Source organism: Salvia splendens, chromosome 15, assembly GCF_004379255.2.
Source record: "Salvia splendens isolate huo1 chromosome 15, SspV2, whole genome shotgun sequence".
In the NCBI taxonomy this organism is placed as follows: Eukaryota; Viridiplantae; Streptophyta; class Magnoliopsida; order Lamiales; family Lamiaceae; genus Salvia; species Salvia splendens.
Window position 1 is genome coordinate 10,267,024 of NC_056046.1, and position 16,347 is coordinate 10,283,370.

At 37.0% G+C, this 16,347-nt stretch overlaps 2 protein-coding genes across 3 annotated transcripts; both read right to left on the reverse strand.

The window, feature by feature from the left end:
* Positions 1-2,428: 2,428 nt before the first annotated feature.
* Positions 2,429-4,921, reverse strand: LOC121767362 (6-phosphogluconate dehydrogenase, decarboxylating 2). 2 transcript variants are annotated; one of them, XM_042163620.1, is made up of 2 exons: positions 4,769-4,921; positions 2,429-4,075 (listed from the first exon to the last, which is right to left on the reverse strand). In XM_042163620.1, the coding sequence occupies exon 2, from the start codon at positions 4,065-4,067 to the stop codon at positions 2,610-2,612; it is 1,458 nt and encodes a 485-aa protein (XP_042019554.1). In that variant the 5' UTR covers positions 4,068-4,075; positions 4,769-4,921; the 3' UTR covers positions 2,429-2,609. The 2 variants fall into 2 exon arrangements, with proteins under 2 accessions (XP_042019554.1, XP_042019555.1); XM_042163621.1 differs by having other exon boundaries at positions 4,740-4,913.
* A 3,430-nt stretch (positions 4,922-8,351) lies between these two features.
* On the reverse strand, positions 8,352-8,989 carry LOC121767746 (basic leucine zipper 43-like). The gene has a single exon (XM_042164076.1). The coding sequence runs from the start codon at positions 8,939-8,941 to the stop codon at positions 8,435-8,437; it is 507 nt and encodes a 168-aa protein (XP_042020010.1). The 5' UTR covers positions 8,942-8,989; the 3' UTR covers positions 8,352-8,434.
* Positions 8,990-16,347: the final 7,358 nt, after the last annotated feature.

Here is a 16,347-nt window from a genome sequence, read left to right on the forward strand (position 1 = left end):
CATCTGTTTGAGTGCTCCATTTATATTGTTGCACTATCAAGAATCAGGAGAGGATCTTTAACTAAAGCCGCAGTCGCCTATAGCATGTGATCAGCTGTGTGTAAGTGGATGCTTTATCTAATTTTATATTACCACCAATACATAATTATTTATATTACATAAGTAGGATGTACTAATAAAATATTTAAACTTCTATTATTACTCAAAAACATGCAAATTGCAAACCAAATGATTTCGATTAGACTCATTCATAGAAATAACATGCAAAAGTATATAATAAAAAATCTCATCCCATAAACATGAGCATTAATATATGTTTGATTAGACTCAAATTCATGAATTTAACATCGTGATCAAAAGCAAAATAAGGGTCCCACATATCCCAATAAATCGATCTTGATTGATATTTGCACATTCCTTTTTACACATTTTGAGAATGCTCTCTCTCACTCATCATATATACATACATACATATGAGACATACAAACTAGAGGTGCGAGTGCGACACGACATTAATTTGAAAAAATTATAGTAGCATTGATAACTCTTTGTCAATCGACATAGAGGAGCACAATATAATCTAGAGTGTGGACATTTCATAATTCATTTTAACTTTTTTTTGCTAAGATTGGTCGAGGTTAAGTTACCACTCACATTATACACGATAAACAATTTTTTTTAAAAAGTATAACGACGTCACAAAATGGGCCGGACCATGAGAATTTACAGTGCAATCCGGTCCTGGCGTGCTATTGGAGAGGGCAGAAGAGGCGTGGGCGGTCTAGTGTGGCTAGCGGTTGCGTTGCAGCCCGCTAAACCGCACTAGATTTCAAATTGGATAACATCCATAATTTTGACCATTTGGGCGGTCTAGTGAGGCCTACAGTTGCGTTGTAGGCCGCTAAACCGCACTAGATTTCAAATTGGATAACATCCATAATTTTGACCATTTGGGTGGTCTAGTGTGGCCTACAGTTGCGTTGTAGTCCGCTAAACCGCACTAGATTTCAAATTGGATGACATCCATAATTTTGACCATTTTGGCGGTCTAGTGTGGCCTACAGTTGCGTTGTAGCCCGCTAAACCGCACTAGATTTCAAATTGGATAACATCCATAATTTTGACCATTTTGGCGGTCTAGTGTGGCCTACAGTTGCGTTGTAGCCCGCTAAACCGCACTAAATTTCAAATTGGATAACATCCATAATTTTTCCCATTTGAGAAAAAAAATGAAAATGCACAATAGGGGTATATTTTTTTGTTATAAGCTACTAGTGGCTACATCCATGTAATCTACAAAAGGCGTTGGCGCCTAGTTTGTGTACTTTGCCGTACAAACGACACATTGCAATATTTCATGATAAACTTTACCTTAAGTGGGAGGAGTTGGATCACAATCTTTAAAAAAAAAGGGGGAGTGGACTCTATCGTAAAAATCACTATAAAGTTACTTTCTGTGAAAAAATGAATTCGCATTTTAAAAAAAGTTTGTGTATTCTGCAATCGCATTTGGCTATAAATTCTGAGATGTGGATCAAGAACAATGGGAATCTTTTAAAGTTGGGGGTATCATTTTGTTGTTGATGGAACATATTTGTTGGTGAAACTTTTCATTTAAAACATTTCTTTTATATTTGTTCTAATTTCTATCTAAAAATGAAAGCAAATCAACAAATTAATGAAACAAATCCATGTCGAGGCAATAGTTTAATTTATTTTTCCAAGTGTTAATTTATTTTTCAAAGTTAAAGTTTACCTCACACTAATGCAGGAATTGTCTTATAAGGTCATCTTCAACTATACACAAATCTCATTTTTAGTGTAGAAAACTTCTCAAAGCATAAACTCATACTCATTTTTACATTTTTCTATGGAACAATTCCAAATATGGGTCTAATGCAAAAAATTTGTAAGACATATACTAAAAAATGGTGTAAAATTTGAGTTTGGCATTGGTTGGAATAATTAGTACTTTTTAGTCTAACATATACTTAAAAATGGATTTGAGTATGGTGTAAATGATTGGAAATGGTCTCAGGCGCCTACAAAGAATGTTCAATTTTCTCTTTTTGAACATCTCTTTTTATAATTTTTTACGCTATTTTTTATTAAAAAAAAACGGACTCGTGGTCCACCATCTTAACCCACTATAGGACACAATTTTCACTAACCAAAAATTTATCTACGTTATTAAAGCTCATATTATCCCCAATGTTACACATTCGTGTTGGTATAAACTAGTACTCCATAAATAGATTTGTAAGGACAGCTATTTAGTTGTCAATCAACATTAATCACATCAACAAAACCTGGACTTTTGTATTTTAAGTAAACAAAGACAAAGTGAACAAACTTGCAATTGTTAAGTGTAACATAATTTTTTTCAACTTGCAGCAATAATCAATATCTAGATAATTATACAAAACAATAAAAACAAAGATTCAGCTCATCAAATTAAAAAAAACTACAATGGAAAGGTATGCAGTGATAGGAGTTGATAATTATACTCTTTTGATAATTGACAATTGTATCAGTGCCAGACATGGGCAAACATTATTAAGGGAGAGCTATAATAGCAGAGAGTAATTTGATATATTAATGTAAGAAAATCACAATTTGGACTGTCTTGCAATTTTAAACCATTCAGTATGGAAAGAACCTGGCATATCAGTCCTCTCATAAGTGTGAGCACCAAAGTAGTCCCTTTGAGCTTGCACCAAGTTAGCCGGCAGCCTTTCCCTCCTATAAGTGTCAAAGTAGGCAAGACTCGAAGACATACCAGGAGTGCTGACACCGGAGTTGATAGCAAGGGTGACGACTCTCCTCCAAGCGGATTGCCTATCAGTTATCTCCTTTGCAAACTCCGGATCCACAAGCAGGTTAGTAAGATCAGGATTTCTATCATAAGCCTTCTTGATACGGTCTAAAAACACAGCGCGTATGATGCAGCCGCCCTTCCAGATCTTAGCAAGTTCGCCAAGTTTCAATCCCCATCCCTTTTCGATGCTCTTAGCACGGATCAGATTCATTCCTTGGGCGTAACTACATATTTTTGAGGCGTATAGTGCTTGCCTCACGTCATCAATCAGCTTTTGCTTATCTACTGCTGGGTTACAGAGAATGTCACTGACCCCGATAGATTTGAAAGCAATGGCAGCTTGAACCCTTTCTTCCTTTAGTCCGCTGAGAAATCTTGAATCTAAAGATGAAGCTATGGTCGGAGCTGCAGTGGAGAGCTCAACAGCTTGCTGAACCGTCCATTTTCCGGTACCCTTCATTCCTGTTTTGTCGAGGACTTTGTCCACTAGATACCCGTTTCCCTTATCATCCTTTATGCCAAAGATATCAGCTGTGATCTCAATCAAGAAGCTAAGGAGCTCGCCCTTATTCCACTCTGAAAACACTTGGTGCAGCTCATCGTTCGAGAGCTTCCCGACAGATTTCAGGACGTCGTAGGCCTCTGCAATCAGCTGCATATCACCGTATTCAATCCCATTATGAACCATCTTGACGAAGTTTCCCGAGCCTCCTTTTCCTATGTATGTGACACACGGGCCACTATCAGGGACTTGAGCAGCCACTTTGAGAAGAATATCTTCGATATACCTGTATGCTTCAAAAGAACCACCAGGCATGAGCGAGGGTCCACGACGAGCACCCTCTTCTCCACCGGAGACTCCCATCCCAAGATACAACAGACCCAACGAAGCCACCTGCTTCTCTCTCCTTTCAGTGTTCTCATACCACTCGTTGCCACCATCTATGATGCAGTCGCCTTTTTCCATGTAGACAGAAAGGGCTTTTATAGTTTGATCAACCGGCGCACCAGCCTTGACAAGCATGATGATCACACGGGGTTTTTGGATTGACTGCACGAAGGAGGCAGGATCATGAAAACCATAAACAGGGAGGTTTCCTTCCTGTTTAGCTCGTTCAACGGTCTCGTCAACTTTTGAAGTAGTGCGGTTATAAACAGAGATGGGGAATCCTTTATCTGCAATGTTGAGGGCAAGATTTTGACCCATCACAGCCAGACCAGCAAGGCCAATTCTTGTTGGTTTAGACATTTTCTCTCCTGTTTCAAAACAAATAAAAGACGCCACAACTTATTTTTACTGGGGAAATCATACTTGGATTAGCACACTACCATAGCTGACTAAGATCTTATGGTGATCCAACACGTTACAATTTAATTAAACTTTACAGACCATAAAAGACCTGAATTAGGGAAATCAACTAATCGCAGTTTACTCTGCATTGCTGCATTATACTCGGTTTATTGTCTTTTCTTTATAGCAGCTTCAGAAATCAGGTAAGAAAGAATAAATGAAATGAAAATGAGTTCATTCTTCCAAACCCATCAAAGCAACATAGATAAACAGGTAACCTTCAAAAAACCGATTAAAAAAACTACACTTTTTTCTAAAGCTACAGACTAGTCTTTCTAGATCGGAATTGCTGCACTAGGATTTACAAGAAAAGGAATAAACAATAAGGAGTGAGATACAAATACAACCGCTATATCTAAAGTTCAAACTGAAACCCCACACTCCAATCAAAGATAAATTCACAGAAATTACAAAAACAAGAAGAAAATTGATAGCTTCGCAGTTAACAGAAACAAATGTAAACTTTCCATTTCGAATATCGACTAACTTTATACAGTTGATAAGCTAAAAAGAGCATTAGCTGAGCAGAATACAGTCGAGGAATGAAAGAATCAAATTATATGATCTTACTCTAAAAATCCAGTCTTGGCGAGATTTACCTCTCCTGAAGCTGAATTTATGTCCCAAAACCTCCAAAACTGAGAACCCAGAAAATTTTAATCTGCAGCCTCGTTTCTCTAACAAGTTATGATATCCAATTTTAGAGATTAGAGACAAAGATGGTGATTATTAGCCAGCAAGTTAGCAACTGTAACTCTGTAAGATGCATCTAACTTAACCGGCCGCATTGATAGTTTTGGGCTTAAATATAGACTGGGCCTTCTTAATGTTGAGTTTTGGTGATAGGCTAGTAATCTAGGCCCTAGTGATAGAATATGATAGTAGGGGCCTTAAAAATATTTCTTCAATCAAAATATTTAGAATTTGTTACACCTACAACTCAAATTTAGGCCAGTAACAATTGAAACACTGAAACATTATTCTTAACTGAAATCGTGGTTTTCATTTTATTTGGATATTGATCTAATTTGTGTATAAATTTATTATTAGAATTTAATTGTTATACATAGTACAAGTTATGATATACTAATGTTCTTTTCGATACAACACTTACGATAAAAGCCTTTGTAACATTTTACAGGATTGTATTAAGATACAACCCTTCTTAAAGTGACAAAGTACCACCAATCTTGTACTGCCACGTGGCACGTTATCCAGCAATATTAGGAGCGTATCCAACAATATTCGTTTAGTAGGCGTTTATAGATTGCATAATAGTAACAGGTGGATTGCAGTGTAAATTGTTGAGTATTGCAGTATAGACATTGAACGTTCCAGTTGCAGTATATATATAGACAGATTGCTTTTGTATACAGTTATTTTGCATTATAGACAATAATGCAATACTCAATAATCTACGCTGTAATCCACATGTTACTATCATGCAATCTATAAACGCAGACTAAATGAATATTGCTAGATACGCCCCTAATATTGCAGGATAGTGTCACGTGGCAGCACGAGGTTGGTGGTACGTTGTCACTCTAACCATGGTGGCACCCTAATGCTGCCCACATTTTACAACTATATACATAACATAGATATAGTAGTATTATAATAGTATCTTACTTCAGTTCTCAATTAACCTAATAGTTAATGGTATAAATACCATGTCACTTAACTTAATGTACATCATCAATATACAACCTAACCCAATTTGTTCTTGATATTTTCTTTTTTAGGAAATATAATTAACTTACCCAAATAATAATTATTAAATATATTTCACTTGTTTTATTAGACCATCCGCATCCCCGTCTCTTAACCGTCTCATCTCTTCACTACTCATGGATCTCACTGTACTTTTCACCACATCTCTTAACTAAGAGACAACACATGCATCCCTCCATCTTTTAATCATCTCATCCCTTAACTATTCATTCAATTTCATTTTTTATTTTTATTTCCAACAAATTCAATTAATAAAAACACACTTCATTAAATAAAATAAAATTACAACTTAAAATTCTAAAAAAATAAAAAAACACATAATTAAAATCCTAAAAAAAATTTCGCTCCTTCTCTCTAAATTCAAAATCTCCAAACTCAAAGAAGCAGAAGAAAGAGTTGTCTAATGACGATCATGTGCGTGTACCGGTTGCCAAAATTTGTCCAAATGTGCTCCATTAGATATTTTAGAAGTGATTGGGGGCTTAAAAAAATACAAAAAAATTCAAAAATTTGAAAAAAATGGCTATAAACGGCTAGTATATTTTTTGGGATTTTTTTTTAAAATTTTTGAATTTTTCCTGAATTTTAAAAAAAAACAAAAAAACATTTAAAACGGATATAAACGACGCCCACTCGCGGGCTGGCGAGTGGGCGTCACGGACGAACCAGAGCTCGCCACGTGGCCAACGCGGGTGGCGAGCTGGCGCGCGAGATTCCTCTCCGCGGCGAGACAAGGGACGGGCTGGGGACGAGACGGAGCCCGCATCACTATCTCGATGGGGTCTCGTCTCTCCGAGACGCGATGCGAGTGCTCTTACTCCCTCCGTCTCATGTTACTCGCACTTTTCATTTTAAGCCGTAAATTTGGGATTGATTTTTTAGTGTAATTAAATTTGAATTTTAAGTGTAATGAGACATTACTTAATAAAGGATCTCTTAACTTAATCTAACATATTGATTAAATACATTAGTTCTAACTTAAACTATAAATAGTGTAAGTAGTTTGTGACGAGCCGAAATGGAAGAGTGTAAGTAACGTGGGACGGAGGAAAGAGAGAAGCATGTCTGCTATTTGGCCATTCAGCTATCTTGTCTTTTAAGGTGCATATGTGTTTAATACTCTATTATGTGAAATTTAAAATAAAATTTGTAAAATATGGGAAAGAAGATGAATAATAATCGAAATAGTGATATTTCAAAATCTAAAATGAAGGTAAGGTAATGAAAATCACTTTATAAGTTTCTAAAAATAGCAATTTCATTAATTTTGTATTCCTCATTTTCCACCAAGCATAAAATATCCAATATGTTTCATTCTTTTTCTACATTAATTAATTTCTTACTTTGATTTCATTATGCTCCTCGTCTCTCCGGAATTGGTAGTTATATTTATATGAAAAATTGCACCTTTCGAGTTTAATTTGTCGTTGCCACTTGCAGTTGCCAATCGACGTTTTTGGAGTCCTTTTTATGTGCTTTTTTTAGCAGACCTGCCATCGTTTTTATATGATTATTTGCCTCTATGTTTGATCAATTATCTTAATTAAAGCAAAGTTTGATATGGACATGAATAATAAATCCGTGGTTCCTATACTTCTGAATGCACTACTCCAAAAGGGACCAATAAGTTAATAGTTTAACACCGGCTGTTTTTGACAGTTTCTGGCCTCATAATTCTCACTTAAAAATTTATTTTATTCTAGAGTTCTATTTCAGAAATTTATTTTATTCTAGAGTTCTATTTCAGATTGTCATTATAGATAGTAAAAATTAGAAACTAAAAGACAGCCACCAACTTAATTTGTATAAACTGTATCCAGTGTTTTTTTCAGAAATTCCGACAAAATTGTTCTTAGAATAAATACAGAGAATCATGCTACCGACCACAATTTACGTGGTACATGACTACATGGTCTAAATGGGAGGTGTAGTTGACTAAAATTTAAACGAAATAATATTTGATTTCCGATATCCATTTTTATACAATATCCATCCTTATTTCAAACAAACGTAAATTTATAAAGTAATGTGACGCAGTACGAAATTGAAAAGAAGCACTCAGAAACACCTGAACAGTAAATTGTTTGTACGATGACGTCTTAATGGTAAACACTTCTTGGCCTCAACATTCCAAAATAAAGAATAAAGTTATAAAAAAGTTGATGCAATAATATATTTAGTGGTTTTTCTTTAAAAATAACACTTGCTTCTTATGGGCCACTATCTCCCCACCCCACCAACACTCCCATTTCCCTTGTTTTAATTCAATTCTAATAATAATTTCCCTCTAATTACTTTGTTCGGATTGTCGACTTAAGCAGATGTTTGATATTGTCCGCTTTGGGTCAAGCTCACACGGATTTGCTTTTGGGTCACTCCCAAAAGACCTCAAATTGATTAGAAGTTGGACATGATTATATACACCTTCCAACTTCCCTCAGACTCCCGATGTGGAATGAGTTTGTCCATAACAGCATTATTTAAAAAGTCAAGATTACATGAGTAGTAATACAAAACTAAAGTAAGTTAATTAGTCAATGAAGCAAATTAGTGGAAGGAGTGAGGGAGTGGTTGGAAGAGTCCTCATTGTGTAGATGAGCACTGTTGCATGAGAGCTCATCAAGATCACTAAAAATGGAGTACGAATTGTCAACTTGAACATCCATGAGGTTTTTTTGAAGATCCTTTGTTTCCTCCTTGAGCCTCGCATTCTCTTCCACGACTCTGTCGTGGCTCTCGGCCATGTCGTTGAGTTTCTGGATGAGGTTGTGGTTGTCGGTGCGGAGGCGGAGGACCTGCGACCACAGCTCGTCGAGGTGCCTCTGCTTGCGCATCCTCGACCTCCGGGCGGACTCCCGGTTGGATAGCATCCTCCTCTGCTTGCGCTCGTCGTGGAGGCTCAGCTCGGCCTCGTCGGAGGTGGAGTTGTTGCTGGTGAGCTCTTGGAGTTGGTGGAGTATGGAGAGGTCGAGGGGTGGTGAGGTGAAGGTGGTTGGGAAGATGGAGGGGTTGGAAGAGGAGGTGAATTGTTGGGGGATCATGGTTTTTTTTAATTAGGTTTGGAGTTTGGAGAGACAATTGCATGAGGAGTGAATGGATTCTTGTATGTGTATATATAAGGTGGTTTGGTTTGGTGTTATGGATGGAATTTATTTGAGATTTGACATTACTTATATTCCAGTAGCTTCCATGGAATTTATTTTGTGTCCGCATCATTTTTATGTTATTATTAATAAAAATATAGTTTTAGATCTTTTCATTATTTATCACAATGAATGTCATTCTAGACTCTGTATTAGTTAAAGTCATCATTAACTTATTAGGAGGGTGTATTTAGTTGTAGATGCTCATCTATGTAAAAATTCAGTGGTTCACATATTGTCACGTGGTGTGTCTTGTCAATCACAATTATAGAAAAAGAGAGAAAAAAGAATATTTCTGAATTGTGATTGACTTGACATAACATATGCCAATATGTTCGAACTATTGAATTTTTATTATACGTGAATTCTCATAACGGATGAAAATGTGTCCATATGTATATGGACTCGGAATGTGTCACTACAAAAGAAAACACACCAAAATTTGTGTCACATCAATATGTTTAATTTCATCATGTGTCCATATAACGTGTAATGTTGCTACCGTTTGAATCTGAATCTAAACAAAAATCCCCCAAGAAAATATAATCTCCTTTTCTTTAGAATCATACACATGCACACTCTAGCCTCTCTTAGTCAATTAAGTACTCTGACTGAAAGAAAAATGTCTTACTAATTAATGGATGCAATTATTTAAGGTATACAATCTTAGAAAGCTAGCCAATTCTAAAATTATTGAACTCTCCGGTCATAGAGTTGATGCTGGTCAATCGTCAAGGAAAATCATTTTCTAAGTACATGAAAGTTAGATGTCAATTTTTATATAGTAATTTGATGACTCAAAGGGCACTTAACTTTATTTGGATAAAAAGGACTAGCTAGAATTATAATTTGTGTATGGTCCGCTTCGCTTGCGTCTCATACCTAAATTAATGCTCCAATAATTTCGACTCATTAATGCATTCGAACTTTGGAAGTAAGGCGAAAAAGTGAAGACCTCAGAAAAAGAAGAAACAGCCATAATCTACAATATACATTTTTCCAAATTTGAATGCATGTATATCCGAAATTTTGTTTCATTGTGTAAAAGGTCGACTGATGTTACAAATACAAACTATAAATTGAATTATCGTGAATAATCCAGTAAGGGCATTTCGGACTTTTGGGCATGTCAAAAGGCCTCAATCAAAGCTGTCTCTACTTTCTTCATGCTTCCACTTATTTATGTTATTTCCCTGGCTGTCCCTTTGTGGGATATTAACGTTGGATGAATTATTTACTATTTAGGCAGATGAGTAGAGTTTATTAATTATAGTTGTAAGAATATTTGAAATAATATCAATTAAAGGTGAATCTGTAGCTGACTTCAATTATTCTAAGTAATTGAAAATCAAATGTGCAATAGAAGCAGAAATCCCATCAATCAAGCTAGAATTATACTCTTTCATATTGTTTAGTCAGGCATGAAGAATATATTTGATGCTTCATAACACACGTTCAGGTAAATAACTATACATAATATGCTTTCAAGATAACATGTGCAGTGAGTTGGTTCGAATCGTATGTCAGTATTTTATAGTAATTGTGTCACACACGATAGTAATGTGTATAGTTATTTGTAGGAGGATGAAATATTGTAATGGTGTGGACAGATATCCTAAACTTGGTAAGAAAAAGTCTTTGTTAATGTCTTTTCCTTGATGGAGGCGGTCGGAAGCATAATATAGAGAGAAGGGTGATGTCTTGGAATTTCTCCACTTGCTTCATAGTTTTCAATCAGGATAAGCAACAAATTAGGAATGAAGAAGGAATCAGATGTACCTTGTTTTGTCACTTAAAATTACCCTTTTTTATACATACTATTTTATAAGGGTTGTAAAATGTCGAGAATATTAAGTATAATAAAAGTAAATATATAAATGGACTTATGTTCCAATTATTACTTCACAATTCTTGGGATCGGAAATGTATAGCTGCTGCTATCCATTCTACGGCGGCCACTTTAGCTATGAATATAGGAGTATATATATATTTTTAAAAAGCTATTAATATGATGAATGAGAAGAGATTGTATGATAAAAAGAAAAATGCTGCAGCAGCTGTATCAAAAAAGTCTGCCCAAATCCTAAAATAGTGTTGTAATATTCTATTACCACTGATTTCCATAAAAAATAGTTATTTAATGAGTTTTCAGTTTTAGGTGATTCCCCACTATGAAACATTTTCTTAATATATGCATCTCCAAAAGATGAGATTAGAATTGGGATCGGACAAGTTCCATGATCATATCATACCAATACTTATGTAACAAGAATATTACTACTACTAATTTTTTACTATTCCCCCACCATATTATCATTTTCGATAGTAACAAGATTTGTACTACAGTTCATTTTATATATTAGAGGTGTGATCAAATACAAACTTTCTATAATACAAACTGATGTTAACGGTGTGTACAAATTCTGTCAACGGGAGCTGATGTCAACAGGGGCTGATGTCAACGGAGTGTACAAATTCTGTCAACGGGGGGCTGATATCAACGGAGTACAAATTCTGTCAACGGGGGCTGATGTCAACAGGGTGTACAAATTATGTCAACGGGGGTGTACAAATTCTGATTGTTCGATGTCGACGGACTGTAAAGATTCGTTAGAAATGATGACATTAGAAAAATCTCTGATATTAACCGATGATTAATTGTATTAAGTGAGTAGGATTAAAGTTTGTATAGTTTGTATTATAGAGGGTTTGTAGTTTATCACACCTCCTAGTATATATATATATATATATATATATATATATATATATATATATATATATAAAAGCTAGCAGAATATCGATCAATATAGATAAGTTTGAAAAAGAATCAAATAAATAAGATATTTAAATACTAAAATAATTGAAATAGGGTAGATATAGTCTTAAAACCTTTTTATTTTCTTTAGTGGTGGACTCACTCATGTTTGGTTAGATGTGCCATGCATATTACTGTTAGTCACCTTTCTTTAATACTAGTACTATAATTATCACTTGTGTAAGAGGGTAAAAATAATTTTAGTCGGAATAATTGTTAAGTTTTCAACACATGAGTCTTAATGTTGCTTGATTCATTTCTCTATACATTCGTGATAATAAAAAAATAAGACACTATTTTTAATTCGCCTTTAGTCCTTTGCTATATGGTTAAACAATTAGGCCATTGGGGCGCCCTAAGGCGCGCCCTAAAGCTCGTCCTATGCATCGCCACGTCAGCATTTTATCCTCCTGCCCTTCCACCTGCAGTGGGACGCCCTAAGGGGCGCCCTAAGCATTTTACAATTGTTTTGTTATTTAATTTAAATGTTTTCAAATATATAAAAGAAAACTTATTAAAAAATACAACGATTAACTAAAAGAACGGCAAAAAATTCATTGATTAAAAAAAAGTTACACGAGTTAGAAATAAAAAAATGACTATCCTACAAAAGCCCCAACCTCCGGCTCAACTCATCGCTCAACCTCTGGAGGCGCTTGGTTTGGGCCGGATCCGTACACTTCATAGGGCGTTGTGCGTATCCAACAACGTCCGCGCCATCGAGGCCGTTGCCAAATCCGCGTAGGCAAGTGTCGCCTGGATCGTCGCCGGGGTCGGGATCGGCGATGGGGGGCAGTGGCCGAAGAGGATGTCGCCTTCGCCTTCCCCTTGCTCTTCGCAGCCTTGACGCCTATGGGACGCCGCCGGGAGGACATCGGTGTGCCGAAACTCTCTTCCTCCGTGCACGTCTGGTTGAGGTCCACCGGACGAGTTCCGTTTTCGCTGGTCGTGTAACCACCAGTGTCGGTGGTCTTCGCCGTCTTCGCCGCACCGGTGTGCAGAATCCCGCCTTGGAACTTCTGCTTGTCCCTCAAGAGCGCCAAGATGTTAAAATGCTTGAAGTCGTCGTACATGGACTGGTACGATAACAGCGTTCTATCGCGCACGTCGCTCAAGCTCCCGCCGCTTCCCTGATCCCTCGAGCACTTCTCGTACTCCGCCGCGAACAGGTTGACTTACTTCTTCACCTGATCCCAGTGCTTGCGGAGCTGCTCCCGTTGGCGCTTGTACGCGCTCGGCGGCTTCGCCTCGTTGTAGCGCTCGGCGATGCGCTCCCAGTACGCGAGCTGCTTCTGGTTGTTCGCGAATATCGGGTCCTCCGATATATCCACCCAACACCTCGCCAAGACGAGGGTTTCATCTGCTGGTAGTTCGTACGGCTGAGGGCGTACTCTTCACAAGTTGTCGGAGGTGGCAACTTGTGCGCCCGGTGCTTAGTCCGCTTCTTTCTGGCGGCGGAGGGGGCGGCGGCGGAGCGACGGGAAGCGGCGGCAGGGCGAGTTGGAGACGGCTCCATGTGGTAGAGACCGTACGAATCCGTACTGAAGTCCGGATCGTACTGCGTGTTGGCGTCGAATGACCGATATTCGCCAGATTGTGTACCCGGCCACCGTGCGCCATCTCCAAACATCGGGCTACTAGGACTTGAGTATCTACCGGAATCCATTTTATAGCGTAATTTGAGAGTTTAAAAGTTAATCGAAAAGTTACAAATGAAAAGTGAAGCTGAGGTATATATATATAACAAAATTTTCGAATTAAAAAAAAAAGCTAAAACGCGTCGCATCGTCCGAGTCGCATCGTCCGTCGTCCGCGGTGCCACAGTGCCCTATTGTGGATGGCCTTAATCCAATGATGAAACTTATAATTTTTGGTAGCATATCATATATGGGGTTTGACTCCACTTTCTCCCCCACTATGATAGTCCCACCTTTTTTTGAATATATTAAAATAAAATCAATTGTCTGCTGAGGTAATCACTTTTTGATTGGTTCAAAATAGGATAAGCCTTCAATAATTCTGAAACTGAAACACAATATTCATCGATAATCCGTATTAACCAAGTAATTATTCTCCAATGACTTGACATTTATTCTTTATTTCGTTGTCAAATTGCTATTTATTAATTTCCTTTAGTGTGTCTGATTTTGTAAAGGTGATCACACTGCTTTTTTTCCCCACAAGAATCAAATAAAATCAAATCTAAACCCCATTTCAGTCTTTCTTAAGAGCATCTACGTCCGTACTCTTGCCAACGAGCATGTATGTAGGCCCGGATCCACTTTTTCTGCCTGCTCTTAGGCAAGAGCACAACACCCACATCCGTGCTCTTCCGCAAGGACGAGCACAAGGGTCCCACCATTCCATTATTCAGTTTAAATAAAAACATTTCCACAAAATTAAAATACATTAAAAATACCCGGAATAATATTACAAAATACATTAAAAATTAAAAAATACATAATTAAAATCCTAAAAAATAAAAATTACGTAATTAAACTCCTAATCAATAAAAAATACATAATTCAACTCCTAAAATAAAAAAATCCATTACTCGTGGCCGAATTTCGCCTAAATGTGTTTGATTAGGTCTTCTTGTAGCTCAACGTGGGTTCGGGTATCGCGCATTGTGTGTCTTGTTTCGATCCTCTCACCCACCGTCGTATGCACACCTCGGTGTGGGGGAGACCTCGCGCTTGAGCTTCCGGCTTCATCCTCGTCGTAAGAGGTCGGCCGTTTGCCCAGTAGCGAGTTGTCGGATGGCACACATACACTTCTGCAACGCCGAGAGACTTTGCCGACCGGCTGCATCTGGACCTGTTTGGAAGTATTCAACACGGGCGGACAATGTGTTGACTATACGCATAAACAAGCGCTTTGACATGCGAAAACGGCGCCTAAAGTAATCTTCCGGAAACTGCGGCTGGTCGGAAAAATAGTCGGCAACAAGCCTTTCGTGGGCTCCCTCCCGGTCACGATGAATGTAGCGGCGAGTTGATCTAGTTGGTTGAGGAGGATGGCCGGGGTATTCGCTACGACATATGCTTCATAAGCGACACGATGTTATTCGTAGTATTCTTGTTCTTCGCGCTCCGCTTCTGCAATGAGATGGGTGAAATCCATTTGAGGTTTTGAGTGAGAGATAAAGGTGTAGATAAGTTGTATGAAAAATATGAATGAGAGATGATTTGATGTGAAAATGGATGATGAATGTGTGTATTTAAAGATGATTTGGGGGGGAATAAAAAAAATACAGAAAAACGGGAAAAAACGGCCATTCTCTAAATATGTGGATGCTCTAAAAAATACAGGCAAATAAAATAAAAAAATACAGAAAAACGGGCAAAAAGACGGACGCGTTCCTGCTCGCCGATGTGGATGCTCTAAATATGTTCTCTTAATCCACTGTCACTGGATAATAAAATACTACTAGTACTTAACTTAAACTAAAAAAATAATAGACTTAAAACACTTGCTCATTCCTCAACGTTGATTTTATATCCTCCACCTAAACGCCACTTAAACATGATACTAATATTCCATGCGGAAAAAATAATGAGCCACAAGCTTAACTTGAGTTAATTATTAGTATAATGGATCTGCCTTAATCTCTATACCAATTATGATTTGACACAATTTTCTATAGTAAAATACGCGTCAAGAGTTAATTACCCTACGCATCAATATCACAGGTTAATTTTATTGAGTGCTAAGAGAGAAGAATTTATATTTTATAATCGGTATATATAATTAATGGAGATTGCTATAGTACTGTGCATGCAAATCAAATACAAGCATTTAGGTGACATGGGAAATAACATGCTTAATTACAGCCACAAATCTTCTACCCACCTTCACTTTCCTCCAATTTCTATTTTTTCCCTTTTTCAAATCATAACTACTTTTGAAAAGAAGAGAATACCACACTATACAATATACATTCATACTCAACATTTCTCATTATATACGTATTAAGAGACATTTTTGAACCTAACAATAAAATGACAAAATTAAATTAAAGAATAAATTAATCATCAATAAAACCAGGGCATAAACTTGTCAATCTCGAATCTTTTGGGAGCTTGTTTGTAGTTTGTACCGTGTGGCTTGTTCTCATGTTTTCCATATAGCCTTTCGTTTCCATTGATTATAGTATTGTGCTATCCTAGAGTTACAGTAACGCCAACCAGTGAAGGCATAAATACTTAATTCTACGTTGCAAACTGTTTAGCACAAATGCTTGTCCAAGTTAGAAACTTATAATAGCAGAAATTGGAGGATTTTAAATAGTTTGATGCTCTGACATAAATATTTTTCGACGAAATTTGGTTCTTCATAACTAAACAAGTATTCGTAATTCATAATAATTGCAGAAATGCAAAATCCAGATTTTAATTGCCATGATTTCCGGTTCATTTAACTCTTGGATGAAAAAATTACACAATGAAATAATATAGGCAAAACACATCCATAGGTCCTTGTACTTTGA

Bases quoted from the DNA above. Each gene is read 5' to 3' on its own strand.
- LOC121767362 (XM_042163620.1), bottom strand. From the start codon at position 4,067: ATGTCTAAACCAACAAGAATTGGCCTTGCTGGTCTGGCTGTGATGGGT.
- LOC121767746 (XM_042164076.1), bottom strand. From the start codon at position 8,941: ATGATCCCCCAACAATTCACCTCCTCTTCCAACCCCTCCATCTTCCCA.